Source organism: Sebastes umbrosus, chromosome 6, assembly GCF_015220745.1.
Source record: "Sebastes umbrosus isolate fSebUmb1 chromosome 6, fSebUmb1.pri, whole genome shotgun sequence".
Lineage (NCBI taxonomy): Eukaryota > Metazoa > Chordata > Actinopteri > Perciformes > Sebastidae > Sebastes > Sebastes umbrosus.
This window is the reverse complement of record NC_051274.1, coordinates 19,963,043-19,987,865: the sequence shown is the minus strand read 5'-3', so window position 1 is coordinate 19,987,865 and position 24,823 is coordinate 19,963,043. Positions and strand designations below refer to the sequence as shown.

General features: G+C 41.0%; 1 protein-coding gene across 2 annotated transcripts; it reads left to right on the top strand.

The window, feature by feature from the left end:
* Positions 1 to 372: 372 nt before the first annotated feature.
* Positions 373 to 17,088, top strand: LOC119490487 (NUAK family SNF1-like kinase 1). 2 transcript variants are annotated; one of them, XM_037773931.1, is made up of 8 exons: positions 373 to 837; positions 6,351 to 6,471; positions 8,048 to 8,199; positions 9,672 to 9,737; positions 14,248 to 14,367; positions 14,878 to 15,010; positions 15,156 to 16,245; positions 16,282 to 17,088. In XM_037773931.1, exons 1-8 carry the CDS (start codon positions 541 to 543, stop codon positions 16,364 to 16,366), a joined length of 2,064 nt encoding a protein of 687 aa, XP_037629859.1. In that variant the 5' UTR covers positions 373 to 540; the 3' UTR covers positions 16,367 to 17,088. The 2 variants fall into 2 exon arrangements, with proteins under 2 accessions (XP_037629859.1, XP_037629858.1); XM_037773930.1 differs by having other exon boundaries at positions 15,156 to 17,088.
* The last annotated feature ends 7,735 nt before the right edge of the window (positions 17,089 to 24,823 follow it).

The following is a 24,823-nucleotide window of genomic DNA, read 5'->3' as shown; positions in this document are numbered from 1 at the left end:
ACTATTTAACAGTCAAACAACATTCTTGCAGCAGCAACAAATCTTGGCGCACACACACACACACACACACACACACACACACACACACACACACACAGGGAGACTGCTGAATACCTCCCAGGAAGACAAAAGCATGAGCAGCCTATCACATTAAAGCTTTTGGTTGGAGGTTAAGAGGTCAAACATTTTCAACAGGTTAAATCATGATGTACATTTAACCACCATCATCATCATCATCATCATCATGTACTTCATTCTGCATGTTAAATATTTAAGAAAAGAAAAACCTGCTCTATCCTCTGAGCCACAGCCACCCCACACAAATAAGAGGCTCCACCCATCGCTCCTGTTGCTGCTGCTGCTGCTGCTGTGTTTCTGGGGGTATTGTAGAGGAGGAGGACTACACAGCTGCTGCTCAAACAGGGTTTTCATTAGACTACTTTGTGGCTTTGATAACACTCTATATGGGCCACTGCTTTGTCACCAACAATCTGCTTTAGCAGCTCCTGACAGGTGGTGCGCCACAGTGCGCAGAGAAGGATGGGCAGACGAGAAGCGGACAGCAGAGGAGCAATGAACACCGGAGACCGCTCCGAGCTCGGTTGTCTGCGGGTCCATCCAGCATCCAGCGGCCACCGTGCCGGTACCGGTACCGGCGAGGAGTGCCTTGAGGAGCCCTGCTGCAGCGAGGACAACCGGCAGAGACACCCAGACATGGAGGTGAAGAAGCACCAGCACAAACACAACTTGAAACACCGCTACGAGGTGATGGAGACTCTGGGGAAAGGCACATACGGCAAAGTGAAGAAGGCGGTGGAGAGAGCGAGCCTGAAGACGGTGAGTGGTGATGCAAACACATTACTTTTACATATGTGCCTCTATGGGATGCTTTCTTTTCTTAAATATTTAACATGCAGAATGAACTATATGATGATGATGATGATGATGATGATGATGGGTAAATGTACATCATGATTTAACCTGTTGAAAATGTTTGACCTCAATGTTTATTATTGTTATTATTTACTTATTTATCTCACTTATTATTGTAAGTGTTGGTATTATTATTGTTATTGATATTATTATCATCATCATCTTTATTATTATTCATATTATTAATATATATGTGTATGTGTATATACTGTATTTTATATATATATATATATATATTTTACACATTTATTTTCTTTTTGTTTTGTTTTTGCTCCCCCTATGCTCTACACATAAAAGGAAGGATGTCTGTATGTGTTTAAGAGTAGATATATGTCATATATGACCATCTAGCCTCATTCAATGCCAAACACACACCTATTATCCACATCACACACACACACATTCTTCAACCTGCTTTTATCCCCTTGTGTTGTCTTAGTTTTGTTTTGTTTTGTTTTGTTTTTGTACTCTTTTATTTGTCTTTCTCTGTATAATATATGTTGGTCTTTTTTATATATGTCCCTGCACATGTCTTCACTTGTTTTGTAATCACTTTATAGCACACAAAAAAAAAATGTTTGACCTCTTAACCTCCAACCAAAAGCTTTAATGTGATAGGCTGCTCATGCTTTTGTCTTCCTGGGAGGTATTCAGCAGTCTCCCTGTGTGTGTGTGTGTGTGTGTGTGTGTGTACCAAGATTTGTTGCTGCTGCAAGAATGTTGTTTGACTATTAAATATTAATTCGGAGGTGGAGTTAAACCTGCAGTAGGCAGAATATTTTTGGCATCATTGGGGCAAAAATTCCATAGTAACCTTTCAGCATATTGTAATTCAAGTGTTCTGAGAGAAAACCAGACTTCTGCACCTCATCATGGCTCTGTTTTCAGACTTTAGAAAAATCTAGAGAGGGGAGACTTCCTATTGGCTGTTCATTCAACGGAGGCAGCTGTCAATCACTGGCAAACTTCGATCAAACGGTCAAACTACGCAGCGCTGATCAAATATGAATTTAATATTCTGTTACTGTAATGCCTATTTCTCGCCTCAAATGTTTTCAGAAACATCTTGTAGTGTACTGTTTAGCTGTAAAATGAGAAAGTTTGCTCCGGCTGGTGGGCGGTGCTTGGTATTTCCTCAACCGATCTCAACATAGCTGCAGGGTCACAGACTTTCTCATTTCACAGCTAAACAGTACACTACAAGATGTTTCTGAAAACATTTGAGGCGAGAAATAGTCATTACAGTAACAGAATATTGATTCATCTTTGATCAGCGCTGCCTAGTTTGACTATTTAATCGGAGATTGCGAGTGATTGACAGCTGCTCAGAGACGGCAATGCTCCAGCTCAGCTTTGATTGGTTGTTGTGAAATCTTGCAGATGCCATTAGGAGCACCGGAGAACACAGAGGCACATGATTATTTTCAGATTACCTGTCTCATGCACTACTGCCGTGATATAGTCACCATTTAATATTTCACTTAATCATATTTGCTCCAATTCTACCTAATGCAGCTTTAAGATCCTGGATGGCGTGTATGTGGGTATGTGGGTGAGCTCATGTGCTGATGCTGAACCCAGTTCTTGCTTCCTGTGCTGTGCCAGGCTGAGATGCCTTCGGTCTGACTCACTCAGCACTTGAACAAGGGGATAGAATTACTACAATAGGTCTCCTCCAATGGGAGTCTGACCCAGTACTCAGACATAATAATATGATATGTTTCTGTTTAACTTCACCTTTTTGAATATCTAGGTTAAAAACATAACGTGGGTTTAAGGTCTCCAGTCAGGCTTTAATCCCTCACTGTGCTGTGATCCGAGCACAAAGAGACAGATTCCCCCCGTCAGCCTCAAATTCCCCTTCTGTTTCTTTAGTAAACAAACACACTGTTATAGGGATAATCTTTTTTTGCAATCAGATTGTGGAAATGAGACTGGCATAATTCCTTTGGCTGCTTTCACAGCAACTCTGAGACCTACATCTGTGAGAGAGGGAGTGAAAGACAGAGGGGAGGTAGGAGATTGATGGAAGAATATACAGAGAGGGGGGAGAAGAGGGAAATAGCTATGCAGTGTGTGTGTGTGTGCAGGGTAAGTGAGTTTAGTTGGACAAGGGGAAAATGCTGAATTCTTCGAGCCAGTAGCCAGCACATACCAAGGATTCTTTGAAACAAAACGGACATTATTTTTGGAAACAAGACCAGGGGGCTGTTGTTTGAGGAGGAGACAGTTTTAGAGCCAGAAGAAGGAGGAGGAAGAGGAGGAGGAGGAGACAGTAGGTTTGAGGAAACAGTAAAGAGCTGAATTGAGTTGTTGTTGTGCGTTGCTGCAAGAGGTGACTAATGTACAGGATGAAATGAAAGGAAAGGAAGATGAATGCCAGGTTTACTAATCTGTACTGTAGCTCACTTACATTGGCTGGGAGCCTGACGCATATTTAAAGCTGAGCCATGTCAGAATAAAAATAACACTAGGATGTTTTTGTTTTATGCAATGTACATTTTGATGTTTATAAAAAAATCACTTCACGAGATATGTGCAGCTTTTTACTCGCATTGGTAAGAAAGAGTCTGCTCTAGGAAAGATTGGGATTTGCTGTGAAGGCAGAGGGTGCCTGTAAAAAACAGTAACCAAGTAGAATTAATTAGACTATATTAATTACCAGATTAAAGCTGCAGTCTGGAACTTTGAGCAAATATGATAAAGATATTTTTTATAAAACTGTCACTATATCCTGACGGTAGAGTAACACTAATGATATCCGTCCAGACTAGCGTTTTATGGCCGTTTCAGAAGTAATCTCAGTCCATACCACCATCACCATCACATGACCATTCACATACACTGGGCATGCGTGTGCCGGTGTAAAGTAGGGTGACCAGATCCCAACAAACCAAATGTGGGACAAAAGAGTATGTTTGTGTGGGACAATGTGGGAAACGTTACCAAGGCTGAGAGGAAAAAGCATCTGTCCTGCAGTGGTTTGACTTTTGAAAACTAGAGCCAATGAAAATGTGGGACATCGTCTCAATATATGGGATGTGGGACAAGGGATAAAAATGCTGTGCAGTCCCTCGTAAAGTGTGACACCCTAGTGTAAAGAGGAAGCAGCGCCTGACACGGGAATTGATGCAAAGCACTCCTCGCAAGTAGGCAGTAGTAGCATTATAAAATGCAGAATTTGACTGCACAAATGCTGCTCGCATAGACAACAAGGTCAGCAACGCTTGTAACTCGTTATCAAGTGGTCGAGGCTGATGTCATTTTTTTCTTCCGGAAAAGAATCATGTGATGGGATGTGACAAATCAGAGAAGGACACGTCATGACTGATAAGACCCAATCAAGAAGCAAACATGGGTGTCTGTACAGACTAAAACGCAACCCCGGTGATTTAAAACTAAAACGGGGTCAGCAGTGTTTTCAAACGTCTCCATTTTAGGGGCTCAAAAACTCCGGAGTAGTGTGGACGCTAGGCATAAACGTAACAAAAGTTATGCCTTTTAAAACGAAAACGTATTAGTGTGGATGTAAGTTTGTGACCCGGCCGCCATGTTGAAAACAGTCAAGACAAAACCAAACACTAACTACTAAACTAAAAGTATTTCCCAAAATGTCAAATGATTGCTTTAACTAAACTGTTTGTCTTTAAGAGTAGTCATGAAAAAGTGAACCATGCTGGATGAAATATATTCTGAAACTGTATATGCATCTCTCTGTATACATTATACATACAGCATGTACTGTATGCTCCTCTACTTCACACAATAATGCAAAAGAATATCTGATTACATCAGCATGACTCACACACATAGTTACTTATGTTTCCCTACATGCATCCTGTTACAGTTACAGGCATTTTTGGCCGATATCGCACACGCAGCACATTATTTGGATGAACAATGAAACATTGTTAGTTAGAAGGATACTTTAGAGGTCATACTTCGAGTTGACGCATACACAGCACATTTGCATGCACAAGGATGAGATCATACACACACACATACTTCCTCTGCATGCACGTGCAACTTTAAAAATGCTCTTAGTGCCCTGAGGGCTGAACAATGCCCAGTGTGTCTCTCTTCTCTGTGCTCTGCTGATCAGGCCTTAATGCTCAGTCCGGGGGGTAAATCAGAGCTCAGATAAAATATAAGTTTTTTTTGTCCTCAGTCCACATACTTTGACATATTTTATCAATTCCTTTCACCTGTCCTGATAGCTGCTGCCTACGTCCTCCCTCCCTCCTCATCCCTGCATCTTATTCTATCATCTCCTCTTCCCTTCATCACGTTGCTCTCCCAGCCATCGGGTAATTGGGTCAGAAAACATTCACAAGCATGCAAGCGTACACATGTTGCTCCCCAACCATTGAATCTGTATGGCCTAATCTCTTACCTATTGCACCCAGCACACCTGGAATGAAAGAGATGCCACATCAGTCTGATGATTTAAGAAAAATCTTCATATTTCAGCACTTGTTCATAGAAAAGATACAAACCTAAAAACTCAAATATTCTCCTTTGCTGGATAGCATCACATCGGTTATAGGAGGTCAGTCCTGAGAGTTCCCTGGAGTGTGTTTGTGCTGTGTTGCATAACCATGGCGGTTGATGGAGCGTGTGAATTGTGTCTTCCAATGTCTCGTAGACGTTTTCTTTCCGGCAGCTGAGAATGCTGGAGTTGTGACCCAGGGTAGAGGCCTGCTCACCCAGAGGGACATCGTGACAGAGTTATATGATCAGGGCTATGTTAGGATGTTAGCCTTACAAAGTAGCCGCATCTTCACATTATATAAAATCTCTCACACTTTTTTTAGCGTATAGTATTTCTAAATAGGACACCTCTGTTTATTCGTCCGCCTCTGTCGTAACCTTGTATGGTGCCATTGTAGTGACAGTTACTCTATCCAAAGAGGTTTAGGGGCTCATGTTGTGTCTGTTTTGGTGTGTATGTGGTGTGTGTTCGGTGGTTGGGGGGGTTACGTTGGGGGTATTAAGGAAGCAGAGTGTGAACAGTGCAGCTGTCAACCTTCTGCCTCTGAGTGTGCTCAGATCACAGGAGACCTGCTCTCACACATTCCCTCCTTAAAACCCACATAATCACCTCTAATACCCACACATTTGATTTGTGTTCGTGTGTAATTGTGACAACAGTATGTAAGTCTTTGTTTCCATGCAAGTCTATGCAAGTAATACATGAACTGTGCATTTACCAGTTCATTGTTTTGAATGACTCGAGTTGTTGTGAGGGTGGTGACGGGGGATTTGGTATCACCAGGGGGATAATCTGATGCTGTTTTTCTTGCCGTGGAAGATGAGCCTCTAGAGCTCTGTTGCCAACCACCAACAGTGTGTGATTTGAACACAAAGGTTCATGTGACAAGACATGCACAGACTCAATAGCGTGTCTTCTTTCCCAGGTGGCGATCAAGTCGATCCGCAAGGAGCGCATCACCGATGACCTGGACAGAATTCACATCCAGAGAGAGATCGAGATCACCGCCTCGATCCGACACTCCAACATCATTCGCTTCCACGAGGGTGAGTCTGTAAACACAACACGCACACGTCGAACTGGCACACAAGTCCCAAATATCATTTCTTATTATGATTCTCATCCCCAGCCAGATTTTTAGACTCTGAATGTGAAGAAAAAGAAAGATATAATCAGTGACTTACAGTATAGTCCAGCAATGCCTACAAAAGGATAACGCTCACAATATAATATATTTTTTTTGTAATCAACCATTCCTACTTAAAGACCAAAACCAACAATGACCTTAGTAACAATTATTCCATTTTTGTCCAACGCCTGATGTAGCTTCTTCATCTGTGCTATAGAACACTCGATGTCCAAAAACTAGTAAAAACACACATCATTGAGAAATAGAGTTGCACAGTGTGTGATATTTCTTCATTACCATGACCATGGACACTGTAGCTTACTTTGAGTTGACCCCACATAACCGTCTTGCTAATGTAAATACACACAGTGGTTCCCAAACTTTTTCACATCTAGGACCCCTAAACTGACACAAATTAGACCACGGACCCCCATTTCATAAGATTTTGTTCTATGGTCCCCCATCTGATGGGAGTTTTGCTTTTTTTGGGCTGCCCCCTCTTATAGATTAGTCGACTAATCGGTTGTTTTGGTCTTAGTCGACTAAGATTTCTTTGGTTGATTTGTCATTTTTTAAATGTTTTTTTCATGCTAAATTACTTATTTCTAAGAAATTTACGAGTACATCTCTGGAAAACACAATTTAAAGTGGTGCTTTTGTGTGATTCTTTGTGGAGAAAGTTTTACAGATCTGTCATTAAATCAACTAATCGATGCATCGACAAAATGTTGAGTGTTAGTCGACTTAGAATGTCTTTGGTCGAGGACAGCCCTGTTGCTTTTAGATGTTTTATTACAGAAAGTTTATTAAAACCATGACCAAAATATGGGTCATTGTGTTACTTATGGATGGAATTTTTGTGAAAAATAAATGGTTCTCCTTTTTTGCTGGGGACCCCACTTTGAAAACCACTGCACTAAAGCACCAAATGCGGAGACGAAAAGAGTCCCCAACAAGTTCACCACTTACTCCTGTTTGAGTAAAAAGTTTGTTAAAAGCCATTTTCACAGATGTTTGCACAGTATTTGGTTTGGGTCTTTTCATGGGATTTGTCTACAACACCAAAATATAGAATATCAAGGGCTATGCAAAGTCACCAGTCTCATCCTTACTGTAAGTAGTCTTTAGTATCCATTGTTGGATTTTTTCCTTTTGACACCTTTTGTCATGAGACATTGTATGGAATACTGTATGACTATATTTCAAAGTAATTCTGCGAAAACAGGGAACCAATCCTGCACACTTGTTGATCACTTGTACTCAACGTACTTAATTACAACCTTTCAGATGGTAAATCTTGATCATGTAAGAATCTCATGAAACTCGTACAAGGAACCAACAGTGTGCCCGATTTGTAGTTCCTTCTTAGTTAAAATAGATGCAGAATAGCATCTCTTATTGTTGTGTAGTGAAGGTTTGAGGTATCCTCTAAGATTCATATAAACACATTTTCATAATGCTGACCTGTAAACAGTGCCCTGTGTCCTGTGCAGTGTTTGAGAGCCGGGATAAGATTGTGATAGTGATGGAGTACGCCAGCAGGGGAGAGCTGTACGACTACATCCAGGAGAGGAGGAGGCTGCCTGAAACAGAAGCCCGGGGCATCTTCAGACAAATCACATCTGCTGTCCACTACTGCCACAAGGTTTGCAAACACACATACTCTAAGAACACAAATACTTTCCGTGAATACCCCAGTAGACACGTGCTGAATTGCATGTTGCGGAATTCAACTGTGCACAAGCAAATACAGTACTGCTAAATCCATTAAATCCTAATCCTAATACTGCAGGGAAAACTTGACTTGCGTTTTCAGATCTCTCTGGGTTAAGAGCGCATTAAGCCTTGATTATTTTTTACAGTCACACACTGACACATTTAACAACCACGTTGTCTTTCTGCCTCCAGGAACACGTTCCTCTTTGTTTGTATTGTTGTGTACATATAATATCAACAGCTGTGCCAAAAAACAGGAAACGACATACATAAATCCCATTAATATAGATTTGTAGTACAGTAGAAGTGAGGATCTGTGCCTTGCAGTCAGCTGAGTTGGATATGACAGAAATGCTTTTGTTTTCATATCATTCTTATTTTGGCTTCTTCATGAATCCCTCACATTAAACTGAGAGATTATCGTTCAGCTCCTGCGGCTTTGTAGTAGACGGGGAGGTGGATTTTGTGCTCCTTCATGCCCTCAAATATTGTCCCAAAATAGACATGAATGTTCCGGCATGAATGAATTATTGAATGTGCCTCTGAGGTATGCGGGGCACATGGAGGGATTATTGAGGCTTCAAAAGAAGAATGAAAATAATTCATTTTTTTTTTTTTTTTATTGCTATTCTCCAAATCTGTTTATAGTCATTTAAAAGTAGCAAGAATAATAACCTGGTTAACCACATCGAATTCTTTCTTCTGCTTTTCTTTCTCTGCCTTGCATACACACACACACCGGCTTACATACTGTACATACTGTGCACAAAACATTGTCTAAGGTCAAGGATCATTTCCTCCACTCAAGTGCTCTGAAGAGAACGTCATTAGCGAAAGAAAGGAGGCTACTCTGGCTCATTAGCCAGTGGCTTTGAGAGCAACTGACGTTTAAGGTTCCCTGCGTCACGCGGCTTCCTGGGTGGCCACAGTTATCTGTAACGGCATTGTCTCTTCTTATGATTTAGGGAAACTCTTAAAGTGACAGTGATCCTGCAATAGGCTTTTCCTCCCATCGAACCTCCAGTGTAGTCTTCCTCACCAGGCTCCACAGCTGTCTGTGGCCTCTCGTCGGCTCCCAGGTGCTTAATGCCATCAGGGGATCAAATCGCATCTCATCAGATGAATTAACCCAAACAAAGCACTTCCTCATGCCTGTCAACGATTAAACCGCCTGAGAGCCTTTCTCAAGGCATGTCAGACACACGGCCCTGCAACACGAGGCCCGAGTGGAATGTTAATGGTTATAAAATTATAAATAAAAGACAAACGCCCCGTGTACCACAGGCTGGGTTTATATCATAAACTTCAGCCCCTTAATGTTTGCATGCAGAGAGAAGACAGCTGACTGTAAACAGGAGGGAGGAGCAGCGCAGGGACTCATGTGTCTCTGCTCTCTTGCAGAACGGTGTTGTGCATCGAGACCTCAAGCTGGAGAACATCCTCTTAGATCAAGATTTCAATGTGAAGGTAAGATCCATAAGGCATACCCACACTGGTCATGTCACTTTCCAACTGCAAAGTGTGATCATGATGCTTGTTTTGGAAAATAAATGAGAGTGTCCTTCCAAAAACAAGATATTTATCCCTGGATGAAAAATAGAAATGTCTTCTGACAAAAGCATTGTTGGCCTGAGCGTAATGGATCATCCGAACACCCCCAATTGCTTTTGTCTTGGAACATAAAGGTACTAGGGTTGTCAATCGATTACCATAGTTAATCGCAAATTAATCACACATTTTTTATCTGTACAAAATGTACTTTGAAGGGAGATTTGTCAAGTATACTCTTATCAACATGGGAGTTGTCAAATGTGCTTGCTTTATGCAAATGTATGTATATATTTATTATTGGCAATCAACTAACAACACAAAACAATGACAAATATTGTCCAGAAACCCTCGCAGGTACTGCATTTAGCATTAAAAAAATGTCAAATCATAACATGGCAAACTGCAGCCCAACAGGCAGCAACAGCTGTCAGTGTGTCAGTGTGCTGACTTGACTATGACTTGCCCAAAACTGCATGTGATTATCATAAAGTGGGCATGTCTGTAAAGGGGAGAATCGTAGGTACCCATAGAACCCATTTTCATTCACATATCTTGAGGTCAGAGGTCAAGGACCACCTTCATGAAAATTGCAATGCCAGTTTTTCCTTGCCAAAATTTAGCTTAAGTTTGGAGCGTTATTTAGCCTCCTTCTGAAAAACTAGTATGACATGGTTGATACCAATAGATTTCTTAGGTTTATATGTTTTCAGTTTCATATGATGCCAGTATCTTCACTCTAGCTTTAAAAACTGAGCCCGCTACAACCTAAAAAGCGCAGGTTGTGTTAATGCATTAAAGAAATTAGTGTTGTTAAAACTAATTTGCATTAACACGTTATTATTACTTTAACAGCCCTAAAAGGTATAGATTTTATGACACACTGGCAGATACATTTCAGGAAGCAATCTTTTTCCACTGTTGCTGTATTTAGCATCCTTGAATGGAGCTGGTAATGGATTATCTTGCCAGCTCCAATATAAAATGCAAACAGAGTGCACATTCAGAACATACATTGGAGCACTTTCAGCCCACAGTCATTTTAATGTGTTGTTCAGCCGTGCACACTGAACCAGCACAAACATACTGCCAGGTCTTATAAAAGAACCCAGGGGTCATTCTTTGCCTTATTTGGGCATTCCTCTCCTTATATGGGAGCCGTGCACGGCCAAGGGGAAATGCAGGGAATCCATTGGCAATCGCACCAATCGGAGGGTTTTGATATAAGTATGCTCTGTGTGTCCGTCAAAAGAAAACACTATGTGCACAGACCTCAGACGCTCTTCATTCATCACAAACCTCAGGCTCACCACATCGACCTCTCACAGCATCCGCTGCAGGAAATGACAGAGCCTCTGTGCAATGCATGTGCACGTTATATCTGCACAATAGCTGCTTCATGGCAAGTGTAGAAGGCGGGCACAGCCATATAGGGATAGGGAAAATGTTTATCTTGGTCACTTTTGAAGTCACAGTTTATAATTTAACAATATACTGATACTAAATTGTCCTTTTAATGTTTGGATTTCACTACTTTCCTTTCCTAAATGGCAGAAGTCTGCACTTGTTTTTCTGTTTTCTGAACTGAGCGTTTTGAAAGTGTTTACTTGATGTATCCATGAACTATTTTAAACCGCTTATAGACACCGACACCTCACGTATTTCAGTACAAACAGATATACACATTCATAGCCTATGTGATTGGAAAAGTAAAAAGGAGACGGGGCAGTGAGAGTCCGTTTCCTGTATCTGTGTCACGTGGGTTTCGCCACTATCCCGCCCCTTTAGGAGACTAGCGGCATGTCCTGAGTCTATTAACTGCAATGGGAGGAGAAGTGAACGTGAATACAGACTATGACATCAAAGTAAATATTGGACCCATTCTTCACACGCCACATATCTTCCGAACATTCTGACACTAAAATGGCATTTTTCAGACGGACAAATCGTGAGACAATGAACTTATTAACTAACTAATTGTTTGAGACCTTTCTCTGTCTCATCAACACACTCTCATGAGATCTGGCCACTAATGTTGGCGAATGCCCTCGCTAACTAATTTTCATAATGCTAAATGTGTCTGTTAGCTGTGTAAATATCTAATGTTAGCAAAAGAAAAAATAAATACATTATGCAAATTTAATCCAATCTGCTTTCATACATCCACACGATGTTTGGCGAACATGCCATGACTACGCTCACTTAGGAGACAGGAAGTGTATACCATTTCAAACCATTGGCGGGGCTTGTTATGCGTCATCTTTGTTATAGAGCATCTTTGGTAACGTTCCGAAACAACACACAGACGCAGAGTAAGCACTTAAAGGTACAGTGTGTAGGATTTGGTTGGCTTTTATTGGTGTGGTTGCAGTTTACAACCAACTGAGTACCCCTCCGCTCACTCCTCCCTTTCCAAGACTGAGTGCAAAACCGTGGTAACGCCGTTCGCCTCGCTCAGAGGGGCCATCCTTACCATAATAACACTAATTTAGGAGCAACGGAAATCAGACGGCGGCTGGCGGTACCACGGTTTTACACTCTGCGGCTGATGTTACCGCAGTTTTGCAGGTGTGTTGGAGAACTACAGTGGCCTTCAGGTAACGTAACAACATGAAAGGCTCACACTAGAGCCAGTGTTTGGTTTGTCCATTCTGGGCTACTGTAGAGACATGGCGGAGCAACATGGCGGACTCCCTGAAGAGGACCTGCTCTCTATGAAGATATGAAGGACTCATTCTAAGCTAATGAAAACATAATTATTCTTAGTTTCAGGTGATTATACACTAATGAAAACATAGTTATTATATTCAGTTTCTGCTAATAGATCCCCCAAAATGCAACACACTGGTCCTTTAAAACATCCATGAAGCACATAAGCACATTTTATGCTTATTAGATAGCTTCAGTATAGAGATAGGACAGGAAATAAGGGAAGTTCCCATCCAGACTTGAAATGATATTTGACCAGATTGGATCCGCCAATTTATTCAAGACAAGAGGGAAACTGATACTAAAGCCAAACACAAACAAGACTTGATCCTAGCTCACACAAACCAAATAGTTTTGCTGGTTACATCAAACTTCACTTTCTTCTCACATGCTATTATCACAAGAACCTCGAAAGGATTAAAAAATGGGCCCCAACAGGCTGCGAGCCACTGTAGAAAATTAACCAGCGATCTGTTTCGTTCCAGTATGTGGACTATGAGAGACGGTGGCTTCTCACAACAGTCCATGTAAATCCCAGGCACATTACAGGAATCGCTTATATGTTTAGAGGAAAAGAGTGTGTTTAATACAAGCAGTCGACACTGAAGAATGTCACTGCCAAACCACTGAAATGAACACAGGAGCCTCACGCAGATGTATCTTTGGTGGCGGTAAAGAGATTTACACTGCGGGACACACAAGATAGCTTGTAGAAAGTAAAGCTGTATAAACTGCTCAACTAACATGCTCAGTCTACACATCATTATTGCCGCCGTATGTATAATATCAACTGTGAGCTGGCTTGTATACACAGTGCCATCTCTGTCTCTGTTCCACGGAAATAAAGCTGTCACGCTGAGTATTTTTAACACCGGAGGGGCCGATAGTGAGCTGGTGCTCATGTTAATAATCTCTTCAGATAGAGAGGAGCCTCGGTGTGTCTGCGTATGGCGCTCGCAGCCTCGAGTGAGTGATTGTTTTCCGTTACGTGAGCATAAGCAGCCTGATGTTTTTGGCCCTCTCCTCTTCCCTCACTCACACTTGCACTGGCAAAAGCTCAGCACACCTATTTTTGGCTCCTTTAAAAGGAATTGTTTTGAGTTATTGTGTTTTTGCCACATGGGTAAGGAGTTTGCAGTACATGCTCACTGAAAAGGAATCTGGATTGCGTGAGTGAGGAGTGAGTGTGTGTGTGTGTGTTGAAGTGAATGAAGTTTATAAAGGGTTCAGTGTTAAATGATTAGTCCGTTTATGTCATGAAGTTAAAGTGTTGTGTTGTCAGCTGTTATATTATCTGTCACTGTCTCATAAACCCTTTTGTTTATTTCACACAAACATATGAACACACAGATACACATGCTGGACTTGTTTTTTTTTCTGACATGGGTTGTTGTTTTGTATGTATTAACTGCTTTATTGGTCACATTTTTAGCATCACGTAAGCTTCATGGCCTTTTATCTATTGATAGATCAATTGCATTGAATACTTTGTTTAATTTAGTGGCTAGGCGGCCTCCTGAGTTACACTATAGTGTCCTTTTGGAACATGTGTTACTACTACTACTGTTGTGGCAGTATGTCTTTCATATGTTGTCTGCTGAAGTTTCTGTTTTATTATAGATTAATCTAGTCGTATACTAGCTCAGTAGCAGCAAGGGACACAAAATACTTAAAATCACACTGTAATTTATGTTCTCTTTTTCTCTCTCTGACTTTGCAGCTGGCTGACTTTGGCCTTTCCAATCATTTCCAGAGGGGCATTCTGCTGCAGACGTACTGTGGCAGTCCGCTCTATGCGGCCCCGGAGATAGTGAAAGGACTGCCCTACCAGGGGCCAGAGGTGGGTCAACACCATAGACTGTATATCAGAAGATACAATTTGCTTTGATGAACAGAAAACCCACTGTGAAAGAGTTAAAGATCTAAGACGAAAACACAGACAACTCCCAGACAGGCCCTAAACAAAGCATACCCTGCTTTATGGTCTATTTGACTCTAAATGGGACCATAATTTACTAAATGAACATCATGCTGTATTGAAGAAGACTTGAAACTAGCGATTGAGACCATAAACTCATGTTTACGATGTTTACTGAGGTAATAAATCAAGTAAGAAGTAGGATCATTTTCTCATAGATTTCTATACAATCAGACTTAAATTGCAACCAGAGGAGTTGCCCCCTGCTGGCTATTAGAAAGAATGCAAGTTTAAGGCACTTCAGCATTGGCTTCACTTTTCAGACCCGGAGTTGCCCACTGGTCAACACACTTGATGGTTTCCTCAGGAGAAAATTGTCTTTTTTTGTGCATGACTTATCTTCATCATTGAGTGTGTTTTTGTGTGCTATAGGTGGACTGCTGGGCGCTGGGGGTGTTGCTGTATGCGCTCGTGTACAGCAGCATGCCGTTCGATGGGGCCAACCACACCGCACTCACAGAGCAGATCAGCCAAGGTCGCTACCGCCGGCCCAACCCCCCCTCAGGTAACAATGTTCACGTCTCCATCAGCACTATATTTACATTTCTATTCACCAGAATGTCCCATTTGATTCTTTCTAGTATCCTGTTAATTACAATGTTTTAGTCACCTTGACTGCTATAAATAACTGTTGTCTCTGTTCCCTCCAGATGCCTGCGCTCTTATCGACTGGTTGCTGACGGTGCGTGTGGACGAGAGGGCTACGATAGAGGACGTGGCCAACCACTGGTGGGTGAACTGGGGTTTTGAAGAGAGTGTGTGTGACTGCCCTTCATCTCCACACCAAGAATGCCCCTCCCCCCTGCTGGCTCGCTACATCGACTGGCAGAATCGGGTCGCAGCTACCGGCAACATGGCCGTTGACCCAGCATGCCTATCCTCAGACTCCTCCTGTCCACCTCAGCTATCTCCCCACCCCTTTTACTTCAGCCTACCTCTGAAGAGCGATCGCGGAGGAGGAGGAGGAGGAGGAGGTGGAGGAAGGATACGTGGAGGAATGTCAAGCCTGAGGAAGTCACGCAAGGAGAATACAATTCCCCAGACTGCACTGGGAGCTTGTGGTGGCATTTGTGCAACGGCAGCCTCTTCCGCTGCGATTTCCTCCCCTTCCACCATTGAAAGAAAGAAACCCAAAGGTATTCTAAAACCCCAGAGGAGTTTTGACTCAGTCTTTCACAGCCCTCCTAAAGAAATCTCTCCCTCCCAACCTTGTCACGCTGCTCCCCAGCCTTTCCGAACACATACACTTGCCCACATACATGCTGATGTCCTGTCCACCAGCCTGCCGCCTCCCTCTACGTTCAGTCAGCCCTCATCCAAAATGCCCAAGAAGGGGATACTGAAGAATTTGTATGGAGGGGAGTCGGGTTATGGCTCATCCTCAGACAGAAGGAGCTCTGGAGCGGCAGTTAAGGAGGGGGGTGATGCAGGTGATTTGTGCTCCCACAAACAGCACACTTGCCTCCCAGCGGCAGAAGACAGCCCCACCATGCGAACAGAGGCAGTAAGAAGAAGGAAGGGGATTTTGAAACGTAACGGCAAGTTCTCTCGCAGTCTGGATCTCCCTGATGACCTCCACTCAGCCCCCACGATGTTCCCCGAGGCTCTGCAGCAGCTCCTCCAGGCCACAGGGGGCGCCGAGGGGCACCGTAGCCGCCCCTCTAGTGTGGTGAGCGAGGACAGCCTCTTCTCCTCCGATTCCTTTGACCTACTGGACCTCAGCGCCCAATCACGTCGCAGGTTTTTCTCCCGGGGAATGCAGCACAGCGCCGGCAGCTCTGAGGAGGACCTGGAGCAGCTGAGAGCGGAGGCAGACGGAGTTAGTGGAGACGGCGAAGGACAGAAGGAAATGCTAACGTAAGACTAAGGAACAATGGAGACATCTAAGGTGATGAAAAATTAGTTGAACACCAGTTCTTCAGTTCACTTTTCTGTGATAATCAGTGCCTGCCATCTTGAAAAGACTTTAATGAACTCTGGGAGGGTTACATCTCGAGAACGAGGACTATACCGTGTATTGTACTGTCAATGTAAAGCACCATTTCTTGGCATATTTGTTTGCACTGAATGATAAATGAGACTGTTCTTTGCCATTTCAATTGTCTTCTGAATGTGAGACAATGCAGAGTGACTAGATACTAAGTGACACCTAAAGGGGATCCAGTGTCTGCCCAGTTGCAGAGATGGGACCTGAATGTGGCAGAATGGACAGTCTGTTTTATGAACTCACTCTGACCTCACCTGCAATAGGTTTCTTTTCAGATCAGCCTTGAAAGTCTGAGTTAGCACTGCAGGTTTTTGGAAGTGAGGAGAAGTATAACCGAGTGCCATCTTGGATATGTGAATCCATGTGTCAGTATGTCAATAGTGACAATAAACCAACAAGACATATTAAGTGTGTTTCCATCCACCCGCTTTTATGGCCATTTTGCACATAAAGAGGAAATGTCGAAAATTCTGGGGAAAAATCTAAATTTTCAGCTGAGTTGGAAAAGTTTGTTCATCGACAAAAGCAAAATGTAACAAAATGTAATTGAATCAGACTTGGTGAATAAATCATGACGGACATGAAGCTTGTGAGATGAAAACATCAGATCTGTGTGGACCGATGATGAGACTGCAACGTTCCTCAAACTAACACATGAAACAAACATAAATGCTGCATTTCCATTGATTTCGAAGTTTGACTGGCGCTCTTTTAACTACGTGATCTTGTTGCACCTTCTTCTTCTTTTTTAATGGTCACGTTTAGAAGATAACCCATAAATTGGAAAACTCTGGTGAGATGGTTAAGGTTAGGCATTGACTAATCTCTATAACAGATTCTGTAGGATCTGTTGGCAACAGGACAAGATTTTGGCATCGGAAGCGTTCTAGTTTCCGTTTGTAGTCTGAGTAGTATTGACCAATCATGTTCCAACAGGCTTTGGTTGAATGCAGGTAAACAGTCTGTGTGGAGAGCAAAAGAGGCGGAACACTTTGGCTGAAATAATTTTGCTTTTTATTGGTTTAAAATTAGCTTGTAAACTAGCTACTTGTGAAACAAGGTCACACACGTCGTCTCTCAACTGCAGTCCCGCATCTCAAGTTTCTAATCAGACTGTAAACAATGAGTAGCGCACGGAAGAGGAAGTGTTGGCCCGTGACTGGGCATTGACCTCTAATGATTAAGGTCAGCATAGGTCTCACAAGAGTTTTTGCAATTTGTGGGTTACCTTCAAGACACAACCACTTTTAATGGCACCCGAATGGAGAATTAGCACCATCAACTGTTTATCTTGATGCGCTCAACTCTTAATATTCGCACAGCGGCAGTGAATGGAAAGGCACATTAACTCACATTTTGTTTTGCAGATTTTCTGGAATTAGAATTTGCGCTACATTTAGATGGAAACCTGACTTTAGACGGCTCTATCGTAAGGATAAATCCAGCTAAACTGAACTGTTCACGGTAACACTTTACCCTATTTTATACATCCTTTAGGAGAAACATTTAATAAATGAGTTATAACACACTATAATGTAGTTGTAAGCAGATATAAAGACATTTTTAAATGTTTTAATTTGCAGTATTTGTCAACAATTATAATTTCTCCTAAAAAGACATTTTATATTATTACAACTGTGTTTTACTACATTATCTGTTTCTACATCCGTCTCCACCAGGAGTTATTGTTGCTGACAAATACATTAATTAATGTTTACATTAACATTATAATGCGTCGTAAACCATTAAATAAATGTTTATATATACTGCCTATAAATGCTAAACAGGGTGAATTACCTATTTCATTACATTATTGAGTATATTTGTACACAGTGTGATAGCAGATGGATCACATTGCGTTTCATCGTGACACCACCAGTGCTGCTGTGGACATTTAAACGTATGCAGTAGATGTATGCAATTTTGAAATTTCATATTGTGAGAAAAGAATTCTGTTATTTTGTTCACAAGCGTTTAATACATTTTTGGGGGGGATGTGTGGAGTTAAATAAATTATGTGAAAAAGATAAATATGAGTCCTGTGTCTCCATAAACACAGAGCTCTATTTTCCCTACACACCATTTCCATCATGGTACATGTACTTAAACAAAAACGCATTTGAAAGAAGAAAACACTCAGCAGAAGAGGTAAGATATGGCTTTATTATTTATTATGACTATAAATTTAGTATTTAAATTACAGAGTGGTAATTTGAGAATAAATGTTTTTGAAATCCAGTCACTTCACTTTTTATTTGATCATTCTGTATAAAGAGACGGATTAATACATTAACTGTGCAAATCTACTTGTTGGAGAACAAAGTAAGCAATGAGGCACTGAGCATGACGCATGATGGCCCTTTTCCTTTGTTTCCTTTATTGGCTTTCACTAAATACTTTTATAAACAAAGTGCGTGTGTTGTGCAGGCTTCGCCTCTGTCTAACGGAGAGAGCCCATCATAGCTGTCAGGTAAAAACATATCTCTAGGCCATGTTTTAATACATATTCAAGAATTAGATTTTCCTCCATGGATTAAAAATCCATGTGTTCCTTATTTCTTGAAAAGATGCCCTTTTGGACATACAAGTTTCTAGATGAAACAAAGCAAAGCTCACCAGCAGGTCTTGTTTAGATGTGGAGAAGTCTGGTATGGCTGACATATACATGGGGCTTACTTTATACCACCCACTTGCATGATTTTAACTCATCTAAGTGCCCCTCCTGGTGCGATACATGACTTTAATGTTAGTGGTTGATTGATGGCAGCAAAGGACTTTGTTCATTTGGCCAGTGGTGGATGAAGTCCAGAGCAGGCGTCTGATTGTACCGGTTCAAAACAGTCGTAATCTCCTGTCAGTCACCCAGGGACCGCTCTGCTACACAACAGCTGCCATTTAATTTATGTTTAGCTAATATTTACACTGCAAGAACATGATGTAAAAGTAGAATTACCTCCTCCAGGTGTATGCCTCCGCCAACCAGTCAAGTTGCAGTTTACATTAATGTCTGTCCGAAAATGTCATCACTTCATCATGTTATCATTAGATATTTGTGTGAAATTGTCAAAATTAGCATATGAATTATTGAGTGATGGCCAAAAACGTGTTTTGTGAGGTCTAAGTGACCTTGACCTTTGACCCCCAAAATATATCCTTGAGTCCAAGTGGACTGTGGACAAATTTGGATGTTACGGACGGACGGACATCCCGAAAAAATACTGTGCGTTCCAATACCCATACTACCATACTATTCAGTATGCCAGGAAAATAGTTAGTATGTCCCAATACATAGTATGTCAAATGCAGTATGCCAAAAATACCAGGATATCCGACATCATCCGGTCGCATTTTGCAGAATGCAAGCCAGCGTGCTTTTCTGGCTATTCTGACCCACAATAAAAAGTTCAATGCGCAATGTTATGATGAAGTAGTATGTTCCAATTGCATGCAACGATACTTTGTAAGGGCAGCTGCAGTATGTACTAAAAGTAAAAAGAAAAAGTATGTGATTTGGAACGTGGCCATAATGCCTCTGGCCACGGCTGTCGCCGGCGCAGAGGTATAAAAAACAGTAGATGTGATCCAGGCTATGTGGTGGCAGGTTATGCATTTTCTGTGATACCTCAGCATTACTTAACAGGTTGGATAAAAGACAGAATTATTGCTGTATATGGGATTGATCTGGTGATAAAGTGCTCTATTTGAGGATTTAAATAAGGCTATTTGATTAAAGTCACTGTCATCAGTTTTTATACAAAATAAAAGTAGCATTTATTAGTATTTGTTCTCTTCCAGATGGGAAATGTTAAGCTATCGTACCAGAGGCTTAAAATCTTCGTATTTTGAGGAAAATTATTGTACGTTAGTCATAACCACGAGAACAAATAGGCGCAAATGTGTAATTTTACAAAACACTTATCTAAACAACTTTTTGACACACCTACAAGCTTATTTAAAAAGAACAAGCTGACGAAGGGGGTATGTATCCATAAGTCCATCAGTGTGACCATTTTTGTAATAGCCTACTATTAAAAAATTAAATTACAAGACAGCACGACCTGAAGTCTGTTCATATTCTGCATGAAAGGCCATTATCTAATTAAATAAATAACTGGGCTTACTGGTGCAATTAAAGTTATCTCTTGTGTAAACTCTCTTCAAATGAGCATTGAGCAGCCATGCTCGGTAGTCACGTTCATCAACATCACAGCCTACACCAAGCATTTATTTGATTTTGTTAAGGCCATCCTTACCATATAACACTTCTTTAGGAGCAATGGATGTCAGATGGCAGCTGGCGGGATACTATTCATATTATTATTATTGTACATAGGGCAAAAGGGCCAGTAATCCTCTAGTAAAAAAAAAAGCAAATGCTAGAAGAAAAATGTGCAAACTTTATAGCAGAATTCATTTTTTTTTCTGTTGACAAAATACATCCCTTAAGCAGCTGTTCAGGAGCTTTTGATAATATCACATGATCTTCCTCACCAGATGGCTTAACTCAGATGACATGGATGAAAAGTTCTTTTAAAAAAAGGAAATTTACACATCTACAATTCCAAACTTTAGACTCCACCACAATTCAGAGGGAAATATTGTAGTTTTTACTCCACAACATCTATTAGTACATATATATATAAACTGGAAAAACAAAGTTCGGAAACTTGTGTTTGATGGAATATTTCTCTGTTGTTACAATGCTAATTGGCATTGTATTTTATATTGTTCGAAAGCCTGTTTATTTACCTACGCAATGATGTCCAACTTGTAAGGATCATACATTTGTGGGATGAGCAGCACAGCTGATTATGTGGGTAGCGCCCAAGAAAAAATTTGCCAAAATGCTCCATCAATGGTAAACAGTGTATTCTCCTGTTGGTATTGACTCTTGTTTTGAGATGTTTGGTGGATTGGTGGATTGGATGATTGAACTCTCTATCAGTAACAAGGAACAAACAAGACATATTGGCTATTTTACACTTTATTCATTTAATACAATATGTCAGGAGCCTCAGTAGAGGTGGAAGATCCATACGCAGCCACAACAGCCTGGCACCTCCTCCTCATGCTGGTCACCAACCTGGTCACACGTTGCTGTGGGATGGCGTTCCATTCCTCAACCAGGATTCATTGCAGGTCAGCCAGTGTGGTTGTGTTGGTCACTCTAACACGTACAGCATGCCCAAGCTGATCCTACAAGTGTTGAATTGGGTTGAGGTCTGGACTCTTGGCAGGCCGTTCCATTCTCTCTACTCCCACATTGTGGATGTAGTCTGTGATAACCCTGGCTCTGTGGGGGTGAGCGTTGTCATCTTGGAGGATGAAGTTAGGTCCTAGATTGTGGAGATATGGGATCGCCACTGGCTGCAGAATCTCATCCCGATATCTCACTGCATTGAGATGGCCTTCAATGATGACAAGCCTTGTTTTGCCAGTGAGGGAGATGCCCCCCCCACATGACACTGCCCCCCACCAAAAGCTGTTACTCCATCGGTACAACAATCAGCATAGCGTTCTCCGTGTCGTCTCCATACTTTGACCCTGCAATCCAACTTTGGCAGACAGAACCTGTTCTCATCACTGAACATGACATTCCCCCACATGTTCAAGTTCCATTGTCTGTGTTGTCGACAACAGCAAAAATGGGCCGTGACGGTGAAGGGCAGTCATTGCAGGCTTCCTGGTACCCTTATGAGAATACACTGTTTACCATTGGCAGAGCATTTTGGCAAATATTTCTTGGGCGCTACCCACATAATCAGCTGTGCTTCTCATCCCACAAATGCATGATCCTTACAAGTTGGACATCATTGTGAAGGTAAATAAACAGGTTTTCCAACGATGTAAAATACAATGCCAATTAGCATTGTAACAACAGAGAAATAATCCACCAAACACAAGTTTCCGAACTTTGTTTTTCCAGTATATATATAGTTACTTCTCAGTTTAAGATTTTTCCGTATAAAAAAACATATGATGAGTTCATAAAATGTAATGCATTGTTAAAGATGGAAAGACACTGCTTCAGCCATTATGGCGTTGTTCACCACATGAATGAAATACAGTGTACTTGGACAGGATGATGCAACAATTTTCAGCGCTTCTCGTTTCATGTCATGTTTTAAGTTAATGGTTCAATTGAAATCTGAAATGTGAGCAGTCTTGAGCAGTAAGCTGTATGATCCCAGTAATTGTCTCCTTCTCTGAGGAGCTCAAGGAACTAAACGAAGATTTGGCTTTAATAGCCAGAGGAGGATAACTGTGGGGTAACAGCAGCTTAAAGCATTTGCGTGTGGGCTTCCTGTCAATCACATCGACAATTTCCCAAAGCAGCATGGACTCAATGGCCAAGGGCTTTAAAGATGTTGAAGTATTCCAAATATCTGCAGTGATTACTAATGCAAACAGGCGGCAAGGGGTTCACATATAAGTCTTGCAGGCCAAGAGGCTTTTCTTTCTGTTCCCTCACGTGTGGATAAAAGTACCGTTGAGTGAACAAAAGCAGCTAGACTTTGCTGGGTTTTAGGCTGATTACTGGGGCTCAGGCAGCCAGGGAAACAGTAGCATTACGATGGAGAAATCCTCACCCACATGCTGTGGCTAGGAGACCTTGAATTTGGTTTTTGGTTTGGTTGAGTTGAAAGAAGGAAAATATACTCAACTAAAAGCACTCACGGTGACTTTTTCCAGTGTGACATTGCAATCGTGATTTTAAATATTGTAGTCTAACAAATCTGTATTCCACTGGCTTACAACTCTAGTAAATCATCACCTTTTGCACTGAAGTAAGAAGAGCAGTCAGATCAAACATCTCCCTCTTTGCAGTAAAAGTCAAATTACACTTATACACTGTAAAATAAAAAAAGTTGGCAGAACTCAAATTTGTAAGGCAACAAACTTCAGCAAAGTTTTAAGTTAGGCAATTAAACATAACATTTTAAGTTTTGCTTTTGAGTTTGCTCAACTTTCAATTCTCATTTCTGTTACTCTGTCAACTCAACTCAAGTTGCAGTAACTTATAATTTCATATTGTAACAACTTTGAATCCTTACTTCCATCAACTCAACTCAAGTTGCAGTAACTTCGATTCCGATTTTTGCCGATTCCAATTTTCTTTCTAAGAACTATAATTGACAGCAAGGCTCCAGGCTAACTTTTTTTTACCACCGTTCCAAAACATTATTTCAACCATCCCAAAAGTCAGTGTAAACCATAAAAAAAAAATTCTAAATGTTATCCTTTTACTTGGCTATTGTAATCTATTGTGGTTATTTGCATTTAAATTTAATATTTAATAATTTCTTTAAATATTTGCTTTTGGATATTCAAATGAATTGAATGTAACATTTAAAGAAGAACTCATGCCAATGTTATATAAGTTATTCAACTGGATTTTGGAAAAAGGAGTATGGCCTCTCACATGGAATTCCTCTATCATCACTTTAATACCAAAAGAAGGGAAGGACCTTACTGAATGTAGTTCGTATAGACCGATCTCTCTTTTAAATGTGGACCAAACATTGTTTACATCAGTAGTAGCAAATAGATTATCCAAAATAACTCCTCTTCTATTAAATTTAGATCAGACAGGTTTTATTCAAGATAGATTACTTTCAGATAATGTAACACGTACCCTGAATCTACTAGATCACTCGATAAGGTTCAGAGAGCAATTATTACTGTTAACTGTAGATGCTGAAAAAGTATTTGATAGACTGTCATGGCCATTTATATTTGATACATGTAAAGCCTTTGGATTTGACCACAAGTTTATAAAAATTTTACAAATAATGTACAATCAACCAAATGCAAGAGTAACAGTCAATGGGACATCATCCGAAGTATTCAATCTTAGGAGAGGTACAAAGCAAGGTGATCCTCTATCACCACAAATATTTGCATTATGTATGGAACCTTTAGCTGAAAGTATAAGAATAAATAAATCAATAACTGGAATAAAAATTGGAGAAAATATGAATGATGCTTACTTAGTACACATTCCCTTTTTCACACCATTTACATGTGGAACATTTTCCTCATTAAGTTGCACCAGAAATGCATTGTGCTGTTCTCTGGACCGTAGCTGGAAATCAGAAATTGCAGTGGTTGCTATTTCACCTCGACTAGTCAAACACAATCTACAGAACTTGCTTACACTGAAACTCTCCTGGAAGCCTGCAAGTCCATGAGCTTCTAAATTATCAGCACAGACACAAAATACTGTACCTTTAACATAGTTATCAAGAGCTTGAACAAACACCCCTGCTTCTTCCAATGACTTTATATCCTTAACTAGTGGACTGAGAAATTTCTCATAGCCAAACTGCT